General features: G+C 44.5%; 1 protein-coding gene and 1 non-coding gene across 3 annotated transcripts; both read right to left on the reverse strand.

Moving 5' to 3' along the window:
* Nucleotides 1-696: 696 nt before the first annotated feature.
* maml1 (mastermind-like transcriptional coactivator 1) lies at nucleotides 697-24,835 on the reverse strand. 2 transcript variants are annotated; one of them, XM_085133607.1, is made up of 6 exons: nucleotides 24,438-24,835; nucleotides 23,383-23,859; nucleotides 7,816-9,102; nucleotides 6,315-6,539; nucleotides 6,108-6,219; nucleotides 697-4,831 (listed from the first exon to the last, which is right to left on the reverse strand). In XM_085133607.1, exons 2-6 carry the CDS (start codon nucleotides 23,707-23,709, stop codon nucleotides 3,861-3,863), a joined length of 2,922 nt encoding a protein of 973 aa, XP_084989733.1. In that variant the 5' UTR covers nucleotides 23,710-23,859; nucleotides 24,438-24,835; the 3' UTR covers nucleotides 697-3,860. The 2 variants fall into 2 exon arrangements, with proteins under 2 accessions (XP_084989733.1, XP_084989743.1); XM_085133617.1 differs by having other exon boundaries at nucleotides 23,383-23,677; nucleotides 24,438-24,829.
* On the reverse strand, nucleotides 22,454-22,530 carry LOC146523878 (small nucleolar RNA SNORD36). Its single transcript, XR_014869951.1, has one exon. It is a non-coding gene; the product is annotated as a small nucleolar RNA SNORD36 (small nucleolar RNA).
* Nucleotides 24,836-25,076: the final 241 nt, after the last annotated feature.

Consider the following 25,076-nt stretch of genomic DNA (forward strand, 5'->3'; position numbering starts at 1 on the left):
TCTGGGGTTTGTGTACCTGCTGATTGTGTGTCTGTGTGATTGCTTTCTGCCTGTAATACTTAAACAGCTTAAAGTAAATTCCACTGGCTTTATACAGTTAAGAGTCTGAAACACTGTGTGCACGCTGCTCCTCTCTTCTGCCTCAGATTTGATAACTAAAGGGTCCTCCCCAAAACTGGTGTCTTATATTAAAAACTGTGGTTTGACAACAAAGTCATCCAGTTAAATTGCTTCCAACATGCTGCTGCAGGTAACGCTGTAGTGTGAACCCAGCTGAACTGAGGTATGAAAAAGTGAAAATGATTGTGTTTGCAGCAGCATAACCCGTTAGGACTAACTGAACTCAAGACTTTTGCACAGCGATGTATGAGAAGGTGCGAGCATTTGTCACTGCTCATCGCAGTGACTGAGGATGGTGCTGGGTCTGATGAGCAGTGCGACGAGGTGGTGGCCTATGACACCATTATCAACCACCTATAACACAGTCATGAGATCGCACCTCGGAAGAGTCCCCACTCACACCTTGATCCACGTGACCCTGAATAAGAGGTTAAACAGCTTCATGAACTAGAAAGAGCTTGATTTCATTTCCATGATGGAGGACGGGAAACCTCCACAGAAAACTCAGGTCGTCTCATTTAGTGAATGTGTTGAATCAGGTCAAGAGAATTCACACAGACAGAAACACACAGGCAGCAGCTTTCTAAAGAACTATATTTACATAATACTCTTGTTTTACAGAGAACCATATCAAAAGTATAAAATACTTACAAAACATCCGCTGCAATATATAAAAATAACATCTATCTTCTCCAGATCATTAGGAAAGGCATACATACAAAAAATATATTTATAGACATTTACACAGAGCCTGTTTACAACATTTAACCCATTTAACCCGGGAGACCGAGCGAGGCTGGAAGTCGAAGGCGGGCCCAGGGATTGGCAGCGATTTGAATGGAAACACGAAACCATCCCCGAGCGACCGATCGGCGACAAAAACAGGAACAGCGCTGCCGCGAGGACACGCAAGCATGGACAACAGTACAGTAGATAGGACGACTGGGTCACTGCTCCACTTTCAACGTGGCGACCCAGCCGGAGTTCCACCTTGCAGAGAACCGTCAGAACGGTTCATTCTGATTAACGCCGGCGGTGACAACTGTGTGGACACAACGGAAGATTCATCAAATGCAGATGACGCAGCTTGAAGTCTCTGAATGACAGGAACGCCAACGCCGCGTCCCCAGCACGGAGTCTGAGCAACCTGACCGAGCCCAATGACTGCAGGGATGTTTAGTTCACATTAAATTTCTATCTTAAAACAAAGCGTCAAACTATCACATGGAAATGTTTCGATTTTATTTTTATTCACTTTATATTTTTATCTTAAATCACATCCAGGTGAGAACAGTGGGATCTAAATCCCGAGGCCAAATTTTCTTGTACATATGAAGCAGGTGTAAGACGTGGGTGAAAACTATTTTTACTTGAATTCTGCCTTAAATAAAAGGACTGACAGGGCATTTTACTCTGAATTTGGACTCTCAGGCTTTTCTATCAGCCTTCAGACCACTGTCTGTCAGACCACACACAGGGCAAAATGTCCTCATTAAAGGGCACAAGTTTCCTGTGTTTTCCATGTTTTTCCGCTCAAACACAGCTTTAGAGGAGGCGATGGATGATTTCTCTGCAGGTTCTCGTCAGGCTGAATCACAGAATAACATTATGAGTGACTTAAAGGCATTGCGGTTCAGTGCGCCTGTTTGTTTGGACTCTGCGCATTCACCTGGAGGTTCAAGTACTGGACTCCGCGACAGAAACTTTCCGATTCCTGCTGCTCATTTCCCGGCGGCTTGTTACGTTTTTAAAGGACCATTTCTCTGTTTTTTTCCTTGATTTATGAAATCTGCTGGAATATCTGTGAGCCTCCAACAACCAGCTGGCCTCAAATGACATTCCATAGGGGGGAAAAAGGCTCGATATACCAGCAGCTCATTTACCTAAACAAAGAAAGCGCTATTGTTAAGTTATTTAAATGTTTATGAAGAAAATAATTTCCCTACAGTATGAAAATCACCCGGCTCGAGCTGTAAAACCATAAACAAACACATGTTGATTCAGTCCTAAAAATAAAATAAAAAACAAAACAGACATCCAGCTGACACCCCCCCCCCCCCCAAAAAAAAACAAAACAAAACAAAACAAAAAAAAACAGAGGGATGGTCCTTTAATGTGACTTAATGCTAACGTGGCGGTCGAAGGCAAGGACTGCGGGTTCAGTAGTAATCTTACTGCTGTTTTTGTGCGTGCACACAGTTTGTTTGTGTTTACCGTTGACTCGTGTGCAGGTGTTTAGATTTACACTCCTGGTGGAAGAGAACAGAAAGTCTCAGAAACCAGTTTAATCAGTTCAGGCTACTTCACAACAATCAGGAAACCTTCAGGCAAAGGGTAACAAACACTTTCAGTCTTTATATGGGGAAAAATTAAACCAAGCTTCAACACTCTGATTTCATTTCCTTTAAAAACAGCTGATCCAGTATCAGGTGGTGGGTTTTTCAGGCTTTGACCTGAATCTCGTCTGGCTGCTCTCGGAGCGCCAGTTAGTTCTTGTCCCGTTCATTAGCAGATATGCTGTGATGTTTATCACGTAATGTCCTCCAAATGTGCAATAAAAGGTCGAACACCACACAGCAGCCAATGTTTGGCCCACACCTGACTCTGAAAATCAGCATCTGTCCCTGTTGTGCCAAAGTTAGCCCAGATTAGGCCCAAACACGCCTGCTGTGTGCTCATTTCATTCCATAAATTTAGAAAGTTTGAGGACAGAAGCTGATTAGTGCCATCCTGCAGGGACGACAGCAGCTTAAAAGAAGGTGGCGATCGTTTTAGAACCAATTCTTAATATTTAAGAAGTTATTAAGTCCACTTTTTTTACTCCATATACACCCCAATCTGCATTTTAAAACTGGTTTTATTTGTATAGTGCATCCAAGTCCAGAATGGAAGCTGATGTCAGGACTGCAACAGTAATTTTTTTAATGTTTTTGTTGAAGACTTTTCTACCAGGAGTGTTTTTACACACCGAGCGCTTCGTTAATCTGCTTTTCTGAACGGAGCCTTCGAGGACCGCGTGGAGATGTTTAACGACAATTTTCACTCAAAATGACAATACGATCAGTTTCATAGTGGACTATCCCATCACTCTTATTTTGAAAGGTCAGTCACTGCCCCAGCCATTCCTGTCGTGTTTCCCACAGACTCGCTCAGCTGCTTTCCAGAGACTCCATCACCTCATCTCATATGGATGCCTGCGGATCACCGCTGATGTGGGCAGATGTTCTGAAGCTGCGGTGAGCTGGGAGGTCATGCCACCTTGAACCTGAAGCAGGTTTAGCGAGGTCACCGCGGCTCCAGAGCAAGAGGACAGCCAGCTGCAGTCCGAACAGCGGGATGAGGAACTTCCTGGAAAGGCAGCTGGTTTTCTTACTCTATTATTTAAATATTTATTGATCTAATGAAGAAAGTGTGGTGTTCCCACCCGTGAATTCAGTCTGATCTGTGGGAAACCCCGGAGGAGCTCAGCTACACGGATCAGCTGACTCAGCTGAATTGCAGAGCCTCCGAGCAGGAATGTGGCCGCTTACAGGAGTTCTGAACACTTTGTGTTTCTTCATCGTGCCGCAACGATTCAACGGCCAGTCTGTGCGTGTGCGGTGCTGACAGGCTTCTCTCTGACAGCGTGAGAACGTGACGCAGTCGCCAGCCTTCTGCGACTAACGCTAACATGTGGCGGCAGCAGGAAGTGGTCGACAGCTCACTCTGCAGGCTTTGTGTGTGTGCATGCGTGCGTGAGACTAGTGGTGGTTGGCGAGCAGTTCGTCCAGGTCGGCCATCCACTCCTGCGTGTTCTGTCCTTTCAGCAGCGAGTCCACCAGGTCGCTCTCCGCGGGGAAACTCCCCGACGCCACGTTGTATCCGAATGACACCTGATGCTGCTGCTGACTCACTGTTTGGCTCACCTGGTATCCTTGGTTACACTGTAGTCCCTGGCGACCGTTGCCTTGCGGCTGTCCGAACGCTGCCAGGTTGGGGAGTACTGCCTGGTTCTGGGGGCCCTGCTGCTGATTGGTCATTGGCTGGCCCTGTCTTTGGGGGTTGGGCAGTGCCCTCTGCTGGGGTGCTGCCATGTTTGTCTGCATCATTTGTTGTCCGGGATTCAGACCACCCATCGGACGTCCACCTGGGTTGCCGCCAAAGGGGGCGGAGCCGGATGGCATCTTGGGAATGCAAGGCTGCTGCTGCGGCGGCATGTGGAAGGCATTGGGGGGGGCGCTGAAGGACAGGCCTGCATTACTGGAAGGCGGCTGGTTGACGAGCTGCTGCTGCCAGGCGGTGCTCTGACCGCCCGGCATGCCGCCCCCCATGTTGCCCTGCATGGAGGCCGGGAGACGGGCAGCTCCGGCCACATGAGGCTGCTTCAACATAGCTGCATTGGGCGGCGTCTTCAGGTGCTGCTGCTGAGGCAGGAGGTTGTGCCCGTATGGAGCGCTCATGGTGGTGTTCAGAGACGTCTGGCGCTGCAGACTGGGTTGCTGGGCCAGGTGGTTGGGGTGCATGCTCATGGTGTTGTAGAGGACGTCCACGCCGGCTCCACCCCCCTGACTAATGTCAGCTTGACTCACTGACGGGGGAGGGGCTACGCCACCTGCTGGACCACCACCCTGACCCATGTTCATGCTCATCATGCCCTGGTTCTGAGGGAACATACGGGACCCGGGGGCAGGGCCTCCCATGGAGCTGACACTGCCCATTGGCTGAGAGGAAGCTAAACAAAACCAGAAGAACAGGAGAAAACAACAATCAGGAAAACGTGCGTCAAAATCTTTTTTCAGAGTGGGCCACATAAGTGGGTCACTCCAGTGAAGCTCCTTAGTCGCACATTTAATCCCTGAGATCTCGTAATAGAAAACATAAAAGAATTGTGTTTGTCCCCGTAACTCTAACCCTTCTGGAGCTGAACCACTGATCTGTTCAGCTACTTTCATTTCCCATTCAAATGAGCGGCATTTACACAGTCAGGCTGAACCCACAGAAACCAAACTCACTCTGGTTTCACTTGTCCAGATAAAAACTCTGCTGGTTTTACAAGGTCCTGATTCTGGCTTCTCTGTTGGCCCCCTGAATGTTTTAGATGTCATTTTAATTATTTAATCTTTTGTGTGCTACGACTTTCTGCAGTAACAGATCATACCATTTTTAACGGGATTTATCCTAAGGCCGGAAAACACAACAAACCTCTGAGCTGTGCTTCTCCATAAACTCGATCATATTGGAAGCTTCAGCTTCAGCCGCCCGAGCTGCAATCTTACGGTCTTTACCCGGTTAAACGTTATGTTTGATGCCGGATTTGTTTGTTCTGTGTTTTTTTTTTTTAAACTGGAATTTTCCCATTGGTCAATGATCAACTCTGCATTTTGAACCTTGAAATTATTCTTGAAAAAAAAAAGAAGCATGTTTTCAAAACATTTCATGGTCCGATCTTTTGAAGCACACGCACAACTTATACCCAAGTGTCTGCACTTTGATCCTCCTTCCTCCCGTGGATGAGGAAGGATACCAAACCAAAAAGTCCCATACCAATCCCATACCAAAAAGTTGCAGAACACACATTCAAATAACTCCTACTTCCTGTTATGATTACTTAAGTGCCTTTTTTGGTACTTAATAATTGTGTTAAATTCTGCATTGCAAGGTGTCTGCTTCTTCTTATATTTTGTGGCCTTTGATTTTGTGATTCTGAACTGAATCACAAAGCATTCATTATGAAATAAATAAAGAAAAGTAATTAAAAAAAAAGTCCCAGGAAAGGCTGTGATCCTACTCAGGAGCGTTTCATCTTTTTCCACCTTTTTCTTTCAAAAAAATAACCACTTTTTTGTCTTCTGTGTATTCTCCCTGAACAACCACAGGGGGCAGTAATGAGCTAATTCCACATGTGAAGAAGCAGTGGGCAGTTTTTCAGAGTTACAGCTCTGTCACAGAGGTATTCATGCCTGAGAGACCTGAGAAATGCACTGTGTGAACACTTCCTGTAGGCGTACCTGTAAACTGGTTGGCCGGCTGCTGTGGGTAAGGGTTCTGATTAGCCGTTGTTCCCGACTGGTCCTGGTACTGTGGAGGAGGTCGGGTCAGGTGTCGCTGCCGCTGCTTCTCCTGCACAGACACATGGAGAGGGTTACTGTGTGGGCTTCAGATTTAGGACAGACGTGAGGTTGGAAATGTTGGAACCACCTGCAGGTGAGTCGTACCTGTTCGGCTAAAATCTGCTGCTGCCTCTGAATGTACTGCTGCTGTTTCTGCTGCTCCAGGATCTGCTGCTGATGATGTTGTTGCTGTTGTTTCCTCGCTGCTGCCTCTTTACTGGTCATGTATGCGTTACCGTGGTTACCCGGCATGGCATTGTTTCCAGGCTTGGATGTCATGGCGTTTGTGGGCCCCGGGCCGTGTGGAGGAGCGGGGTAGCCATTCTGATCCTGCAGATGAAGTTTTGTGTTTTGTTACTGAAGAAGAAGCGACACTTTTTTTCTCTGCTCTAAAAAAGCTTCATGTGACTTTGGTAACAGCGTCAGGCAGTTCTTCATGACTCCAGCACAGAGCTGCTGTCGAGCAAAAAGTTTAACCAGAACATCTCATAGGTTACCTGCTGCAACATTCTCGTTTAATAACTTCAACCACTTGTTGAGCAATCCTTCCATTCAGAAACTTACCGGTCTTGTCTGTATGAAAACAGACAACTGTTTTTCTTTGTAAAGCTCATGATTTCAGATCTTTAAAGTGGTGAAGTTATACGGATATTTTTGAGTTGATTAATATTGTGTGTTCATTCGTCTGATTCTATGCTGGGATCATTTAGGTGTGTCCTAAAGTCCTCTTGACAACAATCTTTATATCTGAAATTATGGAACTTGTCTTAAAAGCCTCCGAAAACCAGCCACCATTTCTACAGCCTAGTAATGCTGTTCCTTCCTGACCAGCTGTCCTTGAACAGCACATTTTACTTTCAAGAATGAAATAAAAGCAAAATAAATTAAAATAAACTTCATCTTGGTTAAAACAACATTTACAGATTAAGTGGGACAGCCTTCAAATGTGATGATCACAGGGCAGTGGTTCTGAAATCCTTACTAACTATAAATGTAATTTTAGTTTTTGACAACACTACTATAATTGTTCATTTTTCACTGCACAGAATTTACCTGAAGGCCTGCTAGTGCCCCCTTGAGGCTGAGGAGGGAACTACAGGCTTATGATGGCTCTACTGCTGAGAATGCACGGTGCACCCTGAGGGGGGAGCTACAGGAAAGGTTATTCCATTCAGGAAGACGTATCCTTGAAATTAGCTGGGAATGTTCATCTTTGAACAAAATGCAGACAGACAGCAGCGCAGGAACAGTGTGTCCTGTCTGCTGAGAGGAAAAGTACAGGCAGGAGCGGCTAAATTTAAATACACAGACAGGGACAGAGGGGGGAGGGTGGGGGTATAAAGTATGAAAGGCTGCTTTGTCATGGCCTCCCTCCCTCCCTCCGTCCGTCCATCCACCCACCCCCCCCCCCCCTCGAGCAACCAGCTGCTCGACCCAAACAAACACTAACAAGCTGAACAAAAGGCTGCTGCCTGATTTTACCGCCGCCCCCCCTCCGCCCATATTCCAGTGAGGAATATGGGGGGATTTAAGTTTTTCTGTCAGTGTTGGCTCTAAATCAAATTCGGATCACGTGTGATGGCTGTGTCTCGTGGGTGCTTCTCACCTGTGGGTGTGGCATATGAGGCCGGTAGGGCTTCTCTTTGCGGCACTGCTGCTGGATGAGTGAAAGCAGGCCCACCTTCTGGTTCTGGTTAGTGGGTCGCGGTGGTCCGGGCCCCGCCTCATAGTGCGACAGAGGTTTGGTGTTGTTGTAGTTCAGCATGACGGCCGGGGCCTGAGCACCTGCTGCCGGCGCGTGGCTGAGAGGCGGCCCTGAAGTCGGGTGACCCAGCATGTTGGGGTGTCCGGCGGAGCCCGGCATGAAGCTGCTGGCACCCGCCTTTGGAGAGGCCTTGTTGGGCTGACTGGATATCACCAGCTGCTTCTGGGCATTGGGATTGAAATCCTGTGAGTAAAGGGAGTTACTTGTGGATTTGTCCATACCAAATGCACTCGCTTGTGAGCTTTGAGAGGTATTGGGCATCTGGGACCATGGAGAGGGGTGGTTGGGGTGGTTGGTGAACTTGGCTCCTGGCTGCTGCTGCTGCTGCATATGTCTGTGGAGGTGCTGGACTCTCTGCTGCCGGACAGCCAGTTCCTGGAGCTGCTGGGCAGGGGACAAGTCTTTGGGCCCCTGAGGGAGGAGGTGGTTGGGTGGAGGCTGGATTTGCCTGGGAGGAGCAGGCTGGGAGGTGGGAAGAGCTGGGGAAGAGGCAGAGGAGGAGGCTACAGGGGAGCTAGTGGGATGAGGAGGAGCAGTCCCGGAAGGCGTGGATCTGACTTGGGGGGAGCCAGTGCGAGAATCCTGCTCGAAGACGGCAGAGGGTGGGGAAAACTCCGCCTTCACGCTCACCAAATCTGGAGGAAGTAAACCCTGGGAAGACTGTCCCCCCCCTCCTGCCCCTCCCCCGACAGCGCCACCACCAACCTGAGTGGCTGCCAGTTCCAGAGGGTCTTTGCGGTCCTCAAAGCCATCGTTGAGGATCTCCTGGATGTCTTCGTAGTCCACAGGGAAGTTCAGCTCCTCCATCAGCTCTGTCCACTCCTGTTCGTTCAGTTCAGGGAACAGGCTGTTGTTGCCAACCGGGGGTGGCATGATGGGGAGGATGTCGTCTGGCTCCTGTTTCATCTCTTTCGGATGGAAGTCTGGACCCGGCTCTCTGCCACCGTCCGCCGACTCGCACATGGGCCCGTTAGAGTTGCTGATATCTGGCTTGGAGTCGAGCGGGGAACCGGCGGTAGCGCTGTTGTCCTGGCAGCCTTTCTGGCTCGACGGGAAGCTTTCATAACTGTTGACCTGTCCTCGCAGGTCAGGGGGACTGAGGCTCTCCAGCTTCCTCTTTAGAGTCTCCTGCAGGTGGAGCGACAAAAAGAAGCATCAAGAGTTACTCTAAGCAAAACCCCAGACGGTTCAAACCTCAAAGTGAACCTCTGAGTTTAAAAAACAAACAAACAAACACATAATTTACAAAACAAGGACTATTTATATCTGTAAACAATACATTACTACATTTTATCTTACCCAGACCCAGCATGTTACACAGTGTCTGAATTCTGACCGGCTGACAAATAAAGTAAAAAAAAAAAAAAGTGCTACTTTGTTTGGGAAAATAAAACCTAAATCAGCGAAAGGCTTTAAAGAAAATATTCCAACACAATGCTGAAAGAGGAGGGCAGGGGTGATTTGGGAATGACCAAGTTACCAAAACCTTTGTTGCACAAAAACAGGAGATAACATAAATAATTGTCAATTGTCAAATTGATACTTTGTGGTGCATTAGAAACTGATAACCTGTTCAACTGCTTCTGTTTTTTGTGTAATTTGAATTCTTTCTCACTTTGGTATCATCACCATCAGTAGGCATACGCGCAGCTGAGCTGCAGGGGGTGTGCAGCAGAGAGACGGGTGCTGCTAAAATCACCGGCAGGCCGGCTTACATAAGGATATAAAGGGCAGTCGGCAGGTCTAACGGCTGCGTTCTGTCGGCAGCTCGATCGCCCGATTGCAGCACGTCAGCTGATCCTCACACTGTGTGATTGCCAAACGCTCTGAACACCTGCGGTACCCGTGATGACGAGCAGGCAGGTGGACACAAGCTCCAAAGCGCCTCCTGCTCTGGAAAGTCAAACAACAGTAATGTGACACCGCTCCTCAAACCGGCTCTCAGCGTCCCAAACAGCTTGCAGGTTGTGCATGATAACATGAACTTTTCCTTTAAACCTTTTTTGTTGCATATGTGACATTCCAGAACATTAACAAATAAAACTTTTACTACCAAAAGCAGGAAAAAACATCTATTAGCATATTTGGGCCGACTTTGAAAGCAAAAGTGGCCCCTGTGTGTGAGCAGATTTATTAAACCAAAATTACTCTGATAAAAGAAAAAGCACCCTCTGAAGTCTGTCGTCACAGAGCTCGCAAAATCGCTAGCCCGACGTCCCGGGGCTAGCGATTTTTCCAGTCGGGCTACCAAAATCTATCTCTGCCCTGCCCGTCGGGCTATCATAGGAAGGAAAAATATATGTCAATGCTTTTGCATTCTTTCGGAAATGTAGCTGGGTAATTATGTCATTGGCATCGGTGAGCCAGAATTTGCGCTTGTTTTTTGCTTTCACTTTGCAATCGCGCGAACTGTGTATAGAGAGCGACAGTACTGATTGGTGAGTGACGATAATTTGCGCACCAATTCCTCTGACATCGTCTTATCAATCGTTAGCTTACTATGCAAACATGACAAGTGAAATCTCCCGCAGCTTAAACATGTGAGAGGTTGATCGCGCAGAGAATCGCTGAGCGTTATGTGAGTGCGTGTGTAAAAGCAGCAGGATATATATTTTAGTTCTGCTGAGCCAAATAAGACAGGTCAGGGTGAAGAAGTGACAGCCAAAGAAAAGCTTACCACAAAACGGAAAAGTTATGACAAATCAGACTATAAGGCAAAAAGAAAGTGCAGCTTTATGGTTTCATGGACAAAAGAATTTCTGTGGCTGCAATATGACGAGCTAAATAACCAGAGGTGCACATAAGTGGTCCGCAGGTGTGCATTCGCTGTCAAAATAAAAGACGCGCACCAGATAAGAAGTTGCAACGCGTGTTTTTCTGGAGGAGGACAGACATTTGTTTAGAACTCTTAAAAATGTCGAAGAAGCTCCTTTAAGCAATTACTTTGGTGTTCCTCCACCTCCAAAGAAATGTCAGAAGGAGTCCGAACCACAAAAGAAGCGCGTATTCTCGGAAAAGTGGTTGCAGGAGGTGAGCTGGCTTCAAACAAATGATGAACGCACAGAGATGTGGTGCAGAATGCGCTGTGAAAATCCCACTCTAGCGGACAAAAACAGTGCTTTTTATATGGACGCAACCACGCGCTGCAACTTCTTATCTGGTGCGCGTCTTTTATTTTGACAGCGAATGCGCACCTGCGGACCACTTAAATTATGTAAATAACATAATGTTCTGCCGGGTGTGTTGTTGGTTTTCCCTCGATTTCTGAGTCGACAAGCGCCTTTGTTACTGGGACCAGTAATTTTATGAAAGGCCCCCATTAGAACCCATGAGAAATGCAAGAAATGCATTATTGCTCAGTCTGTAATATCTTTCCCAGAACAAACACCAATTGCAAATAACATACTAAAAATAAACCTGAAAAATCTGTTTAGAACAGACTATGTTGCAAAGAGTGAACTACCACTGGCAAAATTTAGCAGTCTTTGCAAACTTTAAAAAGCAAATGTCCTCGATCTTGGTTCCACTTGCCTCTTACCCGTGACTTCAGTGGAAATTTCAAATTCAGGATCTGACACAGACTGATTCATGTTCTACACAGTTCTTACAAGTTCATAGAAATTTCTGTTCAATTAGAACCAAGTATTTGAGTTGATGATTGTAATTTTTATTCAATGTTGAAATTTGTGTTTCAACAATTTTTTGATTAATGTTTTGTTTCCTTTACAATATTATACTTACAATATTATACTGTATAATATTGTAAAGGAAACAAAACGGGAAACAAAACATCAATAAAAAAATTGCTCTTTTTTATTCGGGCTACTTAAATTTATTTTGGGCTACCAAAAACTGAAGAGTCCCTGCCCGAAGGGCTACCAGGGATTTTGAAATTTTGCGAGCCCTGCGTCATTACTGATTTCCGGGTTTAAGCTCTTCTTCAGTTTCCAAAGATCATCCAGAGCATCCATGAAAACGAGGATTTCCAAAGTTTAACCATTTTCAAGTCTGCAGGAAGTTAGCTCACTTGTTTCCATCTAAAGATGAGACATTAACCCTCTCCATGATAAGAAAGAATACTAAACAGCAGCCATGTTTGTAGGGTTACTGAAGGTGGGCTAACGCAAAAGACGCTGAAATCAAACCAAACTTCAGTGAGAAGAATAGCACAGATGATCTATCCACAGCACAAGTTTAGTCATTAATGTGCTGCTGTGTGATTACTAGCAGTGAAAAATACCTGATCCTCAGCTTCATGTCCACATTGAAACCTTAGTTCACCTCAGAGTCACTCTGATGTTTGGCATCAGGGAAACTAGGGGCTGAAGATACATCTCAAGGTTTTAAAAACGGAGCTTAAAGACGCGGTGCACATGAATCGTGCTGATAAAAACCCGAAGAGGTCAATGATGACCGCTGATTATTATTAAGGGCTTATTTATATTAAATAAAATAAGATACAAAACATTACAACACCTTAAAAAAAGAAAACAGCAGTCAAACATCCTACATCATAGGGGTGGGCGATATAAACGATATACGATAGAAGAAACGATATAAATTTGGCCAACGATAGACATTTTGACTATATCGCTCTATCGTGATAGTGCATATTGATGATGTTATCAAGCTGCGCCTGTTTTGGTCGAAATCATCGAGCGGCTAAAACCATTATCATCTGCAAATTATGCCGGGCGACAGTCATACCAAAGAGATGAAGCACTTTTGAAATAAGGGGAAAGCCAAAAACTGCGCTTCCTCCACTTCCGTAACATTGATTCATTAATGTTGAATTCTCTCGCAGCTGCTCTATTCCCATGTTGTTGCAGTATATTAATAACTAACCTCATATTGTGGATCAATAATCTCAGTTGTTCTCCTGACTGAAGTTTGGCCCATGTATAGCATCCTGCTATGCGATTGCATTTGTCCCCGACCACCAGAATCCTTCACGTTAACTTTTAATGAGTGAAAAAAAGTTGGCGTTCATCCCCCAGCTTCACTGTGCTAATGTTATGCTAACATAGCTGTGTCGCTAGCAATCACGTAGCACAACATGTTTAGGTGGAAGCTAGCAAGCTAACTTCCTGTTAACTTCTAACTCCGTTAAATTTAATAAATTCTGTTTTCATGGATGCATGGATGTTAAACTTAATTGTTACAGCTGGTAAAGCAGCAACGCTGATGATTTTATTAAAGATGAAAGAATTTAGACCGTTTTTTAACTCTCAGTATTCGTTTGACTTTGGGACCTGAAGCTGACGGAGTTTTGGACCCAGATTACTCCGCGAAGCTCCTCACTACGGCAGCCGTAATGCTCTAACAATCCATCAAGCAGTGCAGCTTACCAAAGTTGTACTAAAACATTTTTTAACAGATTTCTGCATGCGAAAATCGGTTCGAGGTCAGTAAGCACAACCAGAATTCATACATAAGGCACACTCTCAATTTTTGAGAAAATTAAAGAATTTTAAGTGTGCCTTATAGTGTAGAAAATACGCTATACAGAAGAAAAGAATATATCGTGATATATATTGTTACCGCACATGCTTCAAATTATATCGCGATATGAATTTTAGGCCATATCGCCCAGCCCTACTACATCACCTGTTCTTTACTTAACATGTTCACAAAGTTCAGTGTCCACGCCGTCTGCCCAACGAGGTGACCTCCATCAACTTTCAGCTGTTATCCTGTTTATGGTCGCCTTATGGATATGACACCCAATTTCTCTGGGTTTTTAAATCAGAATGAGTTCCAACTACTTTTGTGTTTTTTGTTACTCAGGTTTTCTCATTTCCTTTCTTACATTCTGTCATCTTGTCCTAAATTTTAAGTAATTTGATTATTTTAGATGTACAGCTACTTTTTTCAAATGCGTTATATAAACAAACTTGACTTCACCTAAGTCAAGTTTGCTTAGGTGCAGAGCTTCACCTAAGCGACGAGAACAAGGTGACAGACGGAGGCTGCGACTCACATCGTAAATCACTTTAAAAGTCAGTAAAGGCTTCTCAGTTTTATACTTGGAGAAAGCAAAGAGTCGCTCAGAGAAAAACATTCATTGTTGTTTTTCAACCGTTTCTTGCCAAATGCTCTGGAAGTCGCTGAGTGTGGGGACTTTCCATCGGTAAATTGACTACATGTCGTCTCAGATGGATGAAAAAAATACACCTGGAGCATACAGTGCACACATTAACCATGTTCATAAACATTAAATACTGGTCATGATTCAGTGATGCGGGTCAGAACAGGAAGTTATGTCTGTGTTTTTGTGCATCTCCGCCTGTGAATATTAGCACTTTGTTCACTGATGCGGGCGCGTGCTTTAAAACATAGATTTATTTAAAAAAAATAAAAGATCACACTGCTTTTAAAGGGGATTTTCTTCCTACAACAAGTCCTGGATCAAAACTTCACAGATGTGGGTCCGCTAGGGGGCGTGTTATGGAGTAGACGCGCAAACCACGAGCTCCCATTTATCTGTTAAATTACTTTATGGTTCACCTATTGTGGCCCAATTCAGAGATTTCTTAAGCTCTATTAAGAAAGTCAGCATTGTTTTAGCTGTTTTTCTTTCCGTCTTTTTGGCTTATCTCGAAGTGAAATGCCTCCCAAGCAGTCTGCTAAAGGAGCGCAGGCTAGCTGCTCAGAGACCGCTAGCAAAACTACCGTTGATCCAGCGACACTGCTAGCTTTCCGCGACACTGTCAAAGAAGTGATTCAAGAGGAAAATGACAACCTACGGGACGAAATTAAACGAGCCATTTCGCCCATCCAAACCGCTCTTGACGAATGTACTGAGAAGTTGGGCGAACACGAAGAAGGCTTGAATAATCTGGACAAGCGGCTGGAAGTTATGGAGACATGTTTCGCAGATCTGAGTAACCAATACAAGAAGTTGCTGCTGAAAACGGACGACTTGGAGAATCGGGGAAGACGATGCAACTTGCGTATATTAGGAGTGCCGGAGGGAGCCGAACAAGGGAATCCCACTAAATTTGTTGCTGATCTGTTGCACGTTGTACTGGGTGGTCCCGGCGGTTTGGAGCAGGCTCCGATCCTAGACAGAGCTCACCGGGCGGCGGTTGCGCTGCCCACGGAGGGAGGGCGACCGCGGCCGTTCATTGTTCGCATTCATTACTACCAGGAGAAGGAGCGGATACAGCGCTTAGCCAGACAGAAAGGCCGGCTGGAGTTTCAAGGGAAGCAGATATTCATCTTTCCTGACTACAGCGCCGACCTGGCCAGACGCCGGGCTGCTTTCAGCGAGGTAAAGGGACTACTATGGAAAAAAGTTCGCTACGGCCTTCTTTATCCTGCCCGGCTTCGGATCTCGTTTAATGGAGAAACACAGGTATTCGACTCTCCTAAAGCAGTGAAAGATTTCATTGACTCCAAGTTTGAGTCCTCTCCCGAATGACATTTCATAAGAACCACCGGGACTTTCATACCATCGTGACTACATTTTTGTCAATCAATAAACGGACGATCTCTGGTTTAGCTTAGTTTCATGTTCGATGTTCATTTAGAAATCTCAGATGTTGGTGAGCTTGCCCTTGTTTCCTGGGAGGTTAACTATATTCCAGTACTTGTCACTTAAAAGGGACTCCGGGGTCAGCTTTGATGAGAAGTGAAACAGGTCCGTTTTTCGGTTACAGGTAAATTTGACGTGGGAGTTTTTCTCTTTCCTTCTCTTAATTATTTTACTCTATTATGTTGGACTTTGTGACTTTCTAATTTGAATATATTTTGGACTACATGTGTGATTCATAGTTCAGATGTTTCTGCTTATGTGGGGCTGTGGTTATGAATAAGGTGAATGGGACTCTTATTAGAAGCAGGGGAGCTTTGGGAAATTGGTGTGTGTCGTTTGGGGACAACACTGAACACGGGGAGGTGGGTAGGAGGGACTTATCTATTCTTTTTTCCTTTTGTTGTTTTTTTCTTTTTTTGTTGTATATTATTTGCTCAGATTATTGTTAACAACAACATTTCAGTGTACACCCATGATAGGATTGGTATTTGCGTTTGGAACCACCTTTTTCATCATGTACTTATATGGTGATGACTTCTGTTGATGACACTTCAACTGCTGTGAGTAATGGCTGCCATGTTAACTTTATTAGTTGGAATGTGAAGGGATTGAACCACCCAGTGAAACGAAATAAGGTACTCTCTCATCTTCTTTATCTTAAGGTACATGTAGCGTTTCTTCAAGAAACACACCTTAAGAATACAGATCATGCCAGATTAAGACGAAATTGGGTTGGACAAATTTTTCATTCCAAATTCAATGGTAAAGCCAGAGGTGCAGCAATTTTGATTAATAAGAATACTCCATTTATAGTCTCTCACACAATAGCTGACCCAAATGGTCGCTATGTAGTGGTGACAGGGTCCCTGTTTAATACTTCGCTTATTTTAGCAAACGTATATGCTCCGAATTGGAATGACTCAACTTTTTTCAATGACTTTCTTAATTCCCTTCCACAGATCAATACACACCAATTGATCCTTGGAGGGGACATGAATACTGTTATGGATCCAGTACTAGATCGCTCCTCAGATAAAAGACTTCCACTCCCTAAATCCTCATTAGTGTTACAGTCATATTTACAAACCTATGGGGCTGTTGATGCGTGGCGATTTCTCTACCCCTCCACTAAACAATATTCCTTTTTTTCTGCAGTGCATCAAACGTATTCTCGTATAGACTACTTTTTTGTTGACAAAAAATTGCTTCCCAATATCAAGACTTGTAAATACAGTAGCATAGTAATATCTGATCACAGTCCACTTGTTTTGGAACTCAGCTTCCCGGATGAACCCTTTGTGTACTCCTGGAGACTCAATCCTCTTTCTTTGTCAGATAAGGAGTTTGTGGAATATCTTTCCAAACAAATTGATGTCTTTATAAGAACAAACATTACGCCTGGCATGGCCTATAGTACGATTTGGGAAAGCTTAAAAGCATTCTTACGGGGCCATATTATATCATACTGTTCATATACTAGGAAACAGAAAAAGAAACGTCTTTCTGAATTGATACACCTTATTTCGCAATTGGATGAGCAACACTCTACAACCCCCTCTCCAGAACTGTATAAACAAAGACTAACGTTGCAAACTGAATTTAATTTAATCTCAACCCGGCAGTCAGAGTCTATAATTCTTAAATCTAGAGGAAGATGGTATGAACACGGAGAAAAAGCATCTAAAATTTTAGAACATCAGCTTCGTAAATCAGAAGCAACTCGTATAATCCCTGAAATTAGGACTAAATCTGGACATGTCACCACTACTCCACAAAAAATAAATGAGAGTTTCAGAATATTCTATTCCAGTCTCTATGATTCTGAATCTGTAAACACGCCTGAGATGTTTGAGGCTTTTTTGATGGAATGACAGTTCCGACTTTGACCTCAGCATTCAGAGACCAATTGGAAGAGCAAATTACAGTGGAAGAAATTAAATTGGCGATTAGCTCAATGCAGAATGGCAAATCCCCAGGTCCGGATGGGTATCCGGTTGAATTTTTCAAGACCTTTAAAGACAGTTTATCACCTTTATTACGGGACATGTTCATTGAGTCATTGGTTTCAAAATGTCTTCCCCTAACGCTTCGACAAGCAACCATCTCACTCCTATTGAAGCCAAATAAGGATCCATTAGAGTGTTCATCATATCGTCCTATATCACTCTTAAATGTAGATTTAAAAATACTGTCAAAAACACTTGCTCTCAGGCTAGAGCAATATCTACCATTGTTAGTTTCTCCAGATCAGACAGGTTTTGTGAAGGGTAGGCATGGTTTTTTCAACCTGCGCAGGTTTTTAAACATATTACACACCAAGTCAACTACGACCCCTGAAATTGCCTTATTACTCGATGCTGAGAAGGCATTTGACCGGGTGGAGTGGGATTATCTGTTTTATACTCTACATAAATTTGGATTTGGCCCTAATTTCATTTCATGGATTCGGTTACTTTGCTCCTCACCTATGGCACGTGTTAGAACAAATTCGTTATTCTCTTCTTATTTCCCACTTCTCCGTGGTACGAGACAAGGTTGTCCCTTATCCCCTCTTCTTTTTGCATTATCAATTGAACCATTGGCGATTAAACTGCGGGCTGACAGTTGCATTAAGGGCATCTTCAGAGGTGACCAGGAGCACAAAATATCCTTATATGCTGACGACCTCCTGCTGTATATGTCAGAGCCTTTATGCTCTCTTCCCCGTGCTCTTGCCATTCTTGAATGTTTTGGTAATATTTCGGGTTACAAGTTGAACCTACATAAAAGTGAACTTCTCTGTGTCAACTCTATAGCCAGGAAGATTTCATTTTCAGATTTTCAATTTAACGTTAAATCAGGGTATGTGACCTATCTGGGGGTTAAGGTTACCCACTCATACAAAGGTCTTTATGAAAGAAACTTTGTCCCGCTGCTTAAGAATACTGAGACAGATCTTCAGAGATGGAACAATTTACCACTGTCATTAATTGGCCGCATCAATTCTATCAAAATGAACATACTACCCAAGTTCCTTTATTTATTTCAATGTATCCCATGCTACTTACCCAATAAGTATTTTATAACACTGAATAAGCATATCTCTGCATTTATTTGGAATGGCAAAAGTCCACGAATTCGCAAAGATTTCATGCAGAGGACTAGACCAATGGGTGGATTAGCCTTGCCAAACTTTCAGTCTTATTATTGGGCAGCAAATATTCGAAATATGCTGTACTGGATGAGTAATTTTACTACAGAGACTCCAGCTTGGCTCCAAATTGAGTCATCCAATTGTGGCAAAATTTGCCTATCAGCGTTGTTGAGTTCAGCTCTCCCATTAGAACTATACACCCATAAACGTAACCCTTTGTTGTATGACTCGCTCAGAATCTGGGTGCAATGTAGGAAAAGGTTGGGGTTACACTTAATGTCAATTAAAGCACCTATCTGCTCAAATCATATGTTCCCACCCTCCATGATGGATTCTGCCTTTAAAATATGGGAAAGTAATGGCCTTAGAAATATCAAAGACCTTTTTGTAGATGGGATTTTTGCCTCATTCACGCAGCTCCTGAAGCAGTTTAATGTTCCTCTGCAACATTTTTTCCGCTATCTACAAATTCGCCACTTTGTAAAGAGTCGATTTCCTTAGTTTCCGGAACTACCTGAGGAAACTTCTTTGGATAAAATTATTAATATAAACGTTCATAAGAGAGGGGCGATTAAAGAAATCTATGCTATATTATTAGATCTTCAATCTCCTTCTCTCTCCATCCTTAAAGCACAGTGGGAGAAAGACCTTGGGATGATTATAACAGATGAGCTCTGGCAATCTTTTCTCCGGAGGGTACACTCTTCTTCGATATGTGCCAGGCATGGGCTCCTTCAATTCAAGGTCCTACACCGATTACATATCTCCAAGGAAAAGTTAGCCAAGTTCTATCCAGGAGCTGACCCTCTGTGTAACAGATGTAAAGCAGAAACAGGTTCGCTCCTTCATACCTTTTGGACATGCCCCAATCTTCATAACTATTGGGTGTCTATATTTAACACTCTGTCAGAGATGTATAACGTTAAATATGATCCCTCTGTTCTAACGGCTATCTTTGGGGTGATACCTCAAGACATCACTTTGCCAAAATACTATTCGAATTCTATTGCCTTTGCTTCACTTATCGCAAGGCGCCTTATACTTTTAAGATGGAAGCAGGAAGCTCCTCCCACACATGAACAGTGGTTCAACCACCAAATTTCTTAAGGCATGGCAGCCATTCCTGATGTACATGGAAACATTTAAAATGACCACCTTATCATGACCAGATACCATATCTCTATATCACTATCATGGTTAACTGTACACTGAATGTCCCTTATACATTTTATTTTTATATTTGTTTGTTGTTGTTTGTTTGTTTTTTGTTGTTTTGTAGGGGTTTCTTTGGTTTGTTTGTTTGTTTTCCTTTTCTATTTCTGTTATCTTTTGGGGTATTGTAAATACTGAACAGCAAACTACTTTATGTTCAATGTTTTGTTATTAACATGCTGCTGTGACTGAAAATAAAATTTATAAAAAAAAAAAACTTCACAGATGTAAAAGAGGCAGGGTTTAGCCTGCTCTGCACCCACTGGTCCAGCCTTTGCTTTCAGTGTTGCAGATGAGCAGCTCTGACCTTCCTTTTCAAACCCCCCCGCTCCCCCCCAAAAAAACAAAAAACAAAAAACAAAAACACGTCCTCGCCAAAAAATGCAGAGAATTTCCTGATTAGCCAGACTGAAGCCAAAGGGGCAGCATCCAAACATTCAGAGCAGCTTATCTCTGACTCCTCAGCTCCTCCCGCGACCCTGACGCTTCTCCCGGAAGCTCTGAAAACAGTCTGAAGGCCTCACGTTCACCTGTGTGGGCATGCCAACACTCTCGGTTGGTCATGGCATTTGAGGTGTGTGGCGGCATGTGTGTGCGCATCAGAATCTGAACACAGATAAGTTTCAGTTTCCTTCAGTCACATTTGCCCACACACTCCCTCTGTTTATAAAACTCATGATGCCTTCACTGGTGTCCGAGTCAGACAGGCTTAACATTTTTTTTTTAAAAGGCAACCATTTTCAGTTAATGGTTTTTATTCTTAGATTCTTCTGAGTAACTCTGCATGACCCTCAGTTCATAATAATCCTTCTTTGTCTAACACGAGCCTCTGTGAAGCTCATTAGTGCGAAATAAGATGCTTTAGCCCCTCCCCCTTCGGGAAAACTTCTTCCGTTTGGCAGGTGGGTGAGAGCGTATCCCCGCTCTGACATCATACCAATCAAAGTGTAAAACAAAACAAAACTGAAATCTACTAAACTGATACCTGAACTTCTGAATGACACATTTTGCCTCATTTACAGTTACTCTGCTCTGATCAGCTGACCAAACAAAGCACCTGTCGTACCGCAGGTGTACAAGTTTTTATGTTTCTGATGCTAATAAGACATTTAACAAAAATGAATATTATCTGCTTGAGTGACTCCCAGAAAACAGAGATAAGGTGACCATGTGAAAGCCTTTAAACCTGAAATACAGGTCCCACTCCACCCATGTTGCTATGGTTACAGACCTGGAGTGAGACTAACGAGAGTCCTTTCACTGAGACAGCCTCAACTGTCAGGTAAAAGAGTGATATAAACACACATGCTGACATTACAAATAACAGCAAGTCATCATTGTGCTCCTGGGCACAGACTCAAACTGCTTCTTTTAAACACATATCTACGTCCCACCCTCTGACCTTCGTAACTAACAGTGACACTGCTGAAACTCCTGGGACAGTAATGGCCATTCTGTGCATTTTTTCTGAGAAAAAAGGATTGTTTCCAAATATTTACAGGGTAATTCATCCTGGAATTTTTGACTCAGCCTTTGCCACAAACTTCCGGACTATGGGCCCCATTTCTGTCGGCCTGCAAGTGTTTTAAGGGGAGAAATCCTGACTTCACAGAGTAACCACTTTAAACAGGTTCACTGGAGTTTGGTTTGTCCACAGTCAGCTGTTCAGGAACCAGCCCAACGTGTCTGATATCAGGCTGGCCAACATACTCTAGGTGAAACCATCCACAGCTTTTAGATCACTGACGGTGTGACAGCCCTACAGCTTCTGCTCCATCATCATCATTATTGTTATTATTTCAGATGAATTGCTTTTTTGGCCAAAAAATGCTTGACAACTTTTTTTTTTTTTTTTTTTTTTTTTAAATCAGGAGTGGTGAAAAATGTACCTTTTTTAAATGGGTGATATCACTGTGTGATAAACACAGCTTTATTGTTTGGTTTAAATATGACAAAGAGCAACATGACGTGCAATTACTGTATGTTCTCTGACACCACATACAGGACACAGGAAGGAAGGAGGGAAGGACAACTAAATGTTTGTGTGACAGCCAATTAGAATACGATGCTCAGAACCCACAGGAAAAGATTCGAGCACAAAACACTTTCAGGTGCTGCTCCTGCTCGTTAACTGACAGACAGAAAAACGCTCCGATTACACTGAAACATCAGTTCCTCTCTGACTCAGACTCTGATCAGCCAATGTGTTGTGAAAACACTCAGTTTCACTCAAAACTTCTACACGTACACTCGGTGACATCAGGGAGAGCCAGTTGTAGCCCCGCCTCCTCCCAGCCTTTGCTGAGCGAGGCATTTCCTAACAGCGGGAGTTTCCTCTGTGATGAGTCAGCAGTAGGGGGGAGGGGGGGGGGGTTCTGCTCACACTGAGTCACCTCTCAGGGCTTTCGTGCCACCTCACATTAATGTATGAGGAAATATGAGAACACACACCCCGAGCCTCTACCGCAGCGTCACACCTTATTGATCCTGCATATAAGCGATCAGCTGCAGGAAACTTCTGAGTGACTAAAACCTCCTCTTCATTTCATCTAACCAGAAAACGGCTGACTGACAGGAAAACAAAAACTACACTGCTGTTTGTTCTCAGGAAGCTCATCTGATCTAAACCCTTCAAAAATCTTTCAGAAGAACAAATTTATTCCATCATCCACAGGCATTTTAATTCAGCTCCAAATTACTGCAGAAAATGCAAATGGTCAAAGGTCAGAGCTGAGAGGTGCCTGGATTTTCAGAGGCGCTGAACAGAGAAGTTTGTCAAAGCGACCACAGGCAAACTTAGGGGAAACACGTCACATGACCACACAGCAACGCCACAACACACACACAAACACACGAGTGCAAGCGGCTTCACTGATCAGCAGCTTTGTCGTGGTCTCATGTTATTGATTTGGAATTTATCAATGGTGGCGATTAGAACAGACTGATTAACTGGGGTATTACACCTAGTGAGTGATTTCAGACTGAGGGGGTGAGGCTTGAAACACTGGCTCATTCTCAGCGCCTTAATCAATAAACTGATCAGCTGGGTATACTGTCTTTCAGCCACACCCGCCCATCATGAAGAAGCAGCTGTTACCCCAAAAGAGTTTGTTTTACACCTATAGGCTTCTTCCAGTTACTTCCTTTCACAATAAAAGTCCTTGTTTTATGTACTACTGATTGGCAGATTTCATGATGTAACAAAAAACAAGGTTTCTTAAAGAAAAAATACAGTGAATCATTCATTCATTAAATGTTGGAAACAAGTTCTTTTAAAGAATCTTACTAAAAAGAGTTGGACTTAACTGCGTTTTTGGTGTTAAACACCAATTAAAATAATGTTTGCAGGGATCTAATGAACATGTCAGGGAGTGATGCAGTCCCTGGCTAACTATGCTTATAAAAACGTGTGGAATGACACTGGTGGATGAATAAAGACTCTTCAGTATCAGTGCTGTTGTCTCTTGTTTGGACCCTCCAGCTGCTTATGTTGATTTTTATTAAACCTGTGGGTGTGCTCACTCACCAGGGTGCTGCTCCTGCTCTGCTCCCCCGTCGTCACCCCGCTCTCCCCGTGCTCCCCGCCGGTTCCTCCTCCGCCTCCCGGCGCTCTCTGCCCGGCCTGGTCGCCGCTGGGCTGGTGCTGCCGGTGCTTGTTGGACCGCTTGGCTTTGGACTGCAGGCAGCGCTGGTGCAGGGCGTAGGTCTGTTGCCGGTCCATCTCCTGCCGCTCCATCATCGCGGCCAAGTAGCGTTCCTCGCAGTTGTTGTGATGCTGCCGGAACTGCTCGATCCTCCGGCGGAGCCGCTCCATCACCTCGCTGCGTCGCGGTGTAACAAAATCCGCCATCATCAATAAAGCCTTGCAGTAAACTCCCGGCTCAGGTTTCGTCCATATATTGCTGAATCTGGCGTCTACACCCCCCCTCACCCTTTACAAAGACTCCGGTGCTGGCTCCATGGAGGCGGCCTTTGTGCTGCTAACGGCCTTCAGTCACACTCACTGCCGGAGAGGAGAGGTCAGGTTTTTGGGGGCAGCACCATCCAGCCTCCTCATCTACCTGGTCTTGTGTACAACAGCTCGTTTAATTAGCTGTGTAAAGCTACCGGAGTCCTGCTAGAGCCTATCTGGTCCTCCCTTTACTCCCCGAGCTGCCCCTGCCCTTTGCTCCTGATCATTTATACCCCAGTCTGAGAGACAGGGTGCTGCCTTCAAACTCACTCCCGCTGGGCTAACTTCGGCTAGCGCATTCCTCCACTCTAAATCAAAGCAGGAGCCTAAAAACCTCCCACCCCCACCCCCAGAAAATGAGTTAAGCGGAACCTGGTCTGGAGCTAGCCTCCGTCTCCTCGTCCACCTGCCCGTTACCGGCGGTGCTCCGCTCCCGACAGCCTCCTAACGGCTCCACAACTCCCCTCAAACTTTATTCTCCTCGGCTGATGGAGGTTAGCTCGGGTAGCATGGGATTAGCTGGCTGGCTAACAACTTGTCAGCTAATGGAAATAAAACTTCACGCGCCTGAAAACAAACTGCCAGACTTTCAGGACATCTGAAGCACAGTTAGAGTTAAAGTCACTTACTGTGAGAGTGCTGCTGTCCGCTCTCCTACAGCATCTGTCCCAGCATCTGTCCTCCGAACAGCTGATCCTCCCGCTAGCCGTTAGCCGCTAGCTACTAACGCTGTTTGGGGTTCGGCTAGCTAGCAAGATAGCTAGCCTGAAACGTTTAAATGAACCATCATACTTTAAAACTATCTCCCCAGAGTTACACCCAAGGATAATCTTTCCCTCGGCTGAGCCCACGTCCGAGATGAACTGTTTGGGAGCGAATTCCTGGGAAACAGTGGGATAAGAGTCCCTCTGCGCCTCTTCTATTGTTTTCCAACGAACAAGTTACACCGCCGCCATCTTGAAAACTTTCTCTTTTCCCCTCCTTCATCTGTGTTACAGGAATGTCCCCGCCTTTTCCGGTGACGGACAGTAGAAACAGCCAATCAGAAGATGAGACCGAGTGTCTCTTGCGTTTAAATCAATGACTGTAGAACAATACATAACAAACACACGCGCACAGAGTGTACGATCGGTAAATCTGTTCAAGGGAGGGTTAGTGGGTTATTGTACCACAAAAAATACAAAAACAAAAAGAAACCCAAAACAAATAAACTCAAATAAATTCACTTTTTAAATATTAATTTAATTTAACATGAATAGAATTTTTTT

The sequence above is a fragment of the Neolamprologus multifasciatus genome, chromosome 2, assembly GCF_963576455.1.
Source record: "Neolamprologus multifasciatus chromosome 2, fNeoMul1.2, whole genome shotgun sequence".
Classification (NCBI taxonomy): Eukaryota; Metazoa; Chordata; class Actinopteri; order Cichliformes; family Cichlidae; genus Neolamprologus; species Neolamprologus multifasciatus.

What these genes read in the sequence shown, in the direction of transcription:
- maml1 (XM_085133607.1), bottom strand. Translation starts at nt 23,709, where the DNA reads ATGATGGCGGATTTTGTTACACCGCGACGCAGCGAGGTGATGGAGCGG. An exon ending in CTCATATGCCACACCCACAG is followed by an intron (nt 6,540 to 7,815) that starts GTGAGAAGCACC and finishes CTTCATCTGCAG; the next exon opens with GATCAGAATGGCTACCCCGC. An exon ending in GCCGGCCAACCAGTTTACAG is followed by an intron (nt 4,832 to 6,107) that starts GTACGCCTACAG and finishes GGTTTTGTTTAG; the next exon opens with CTTCCTCTCAGCCAATGGGC.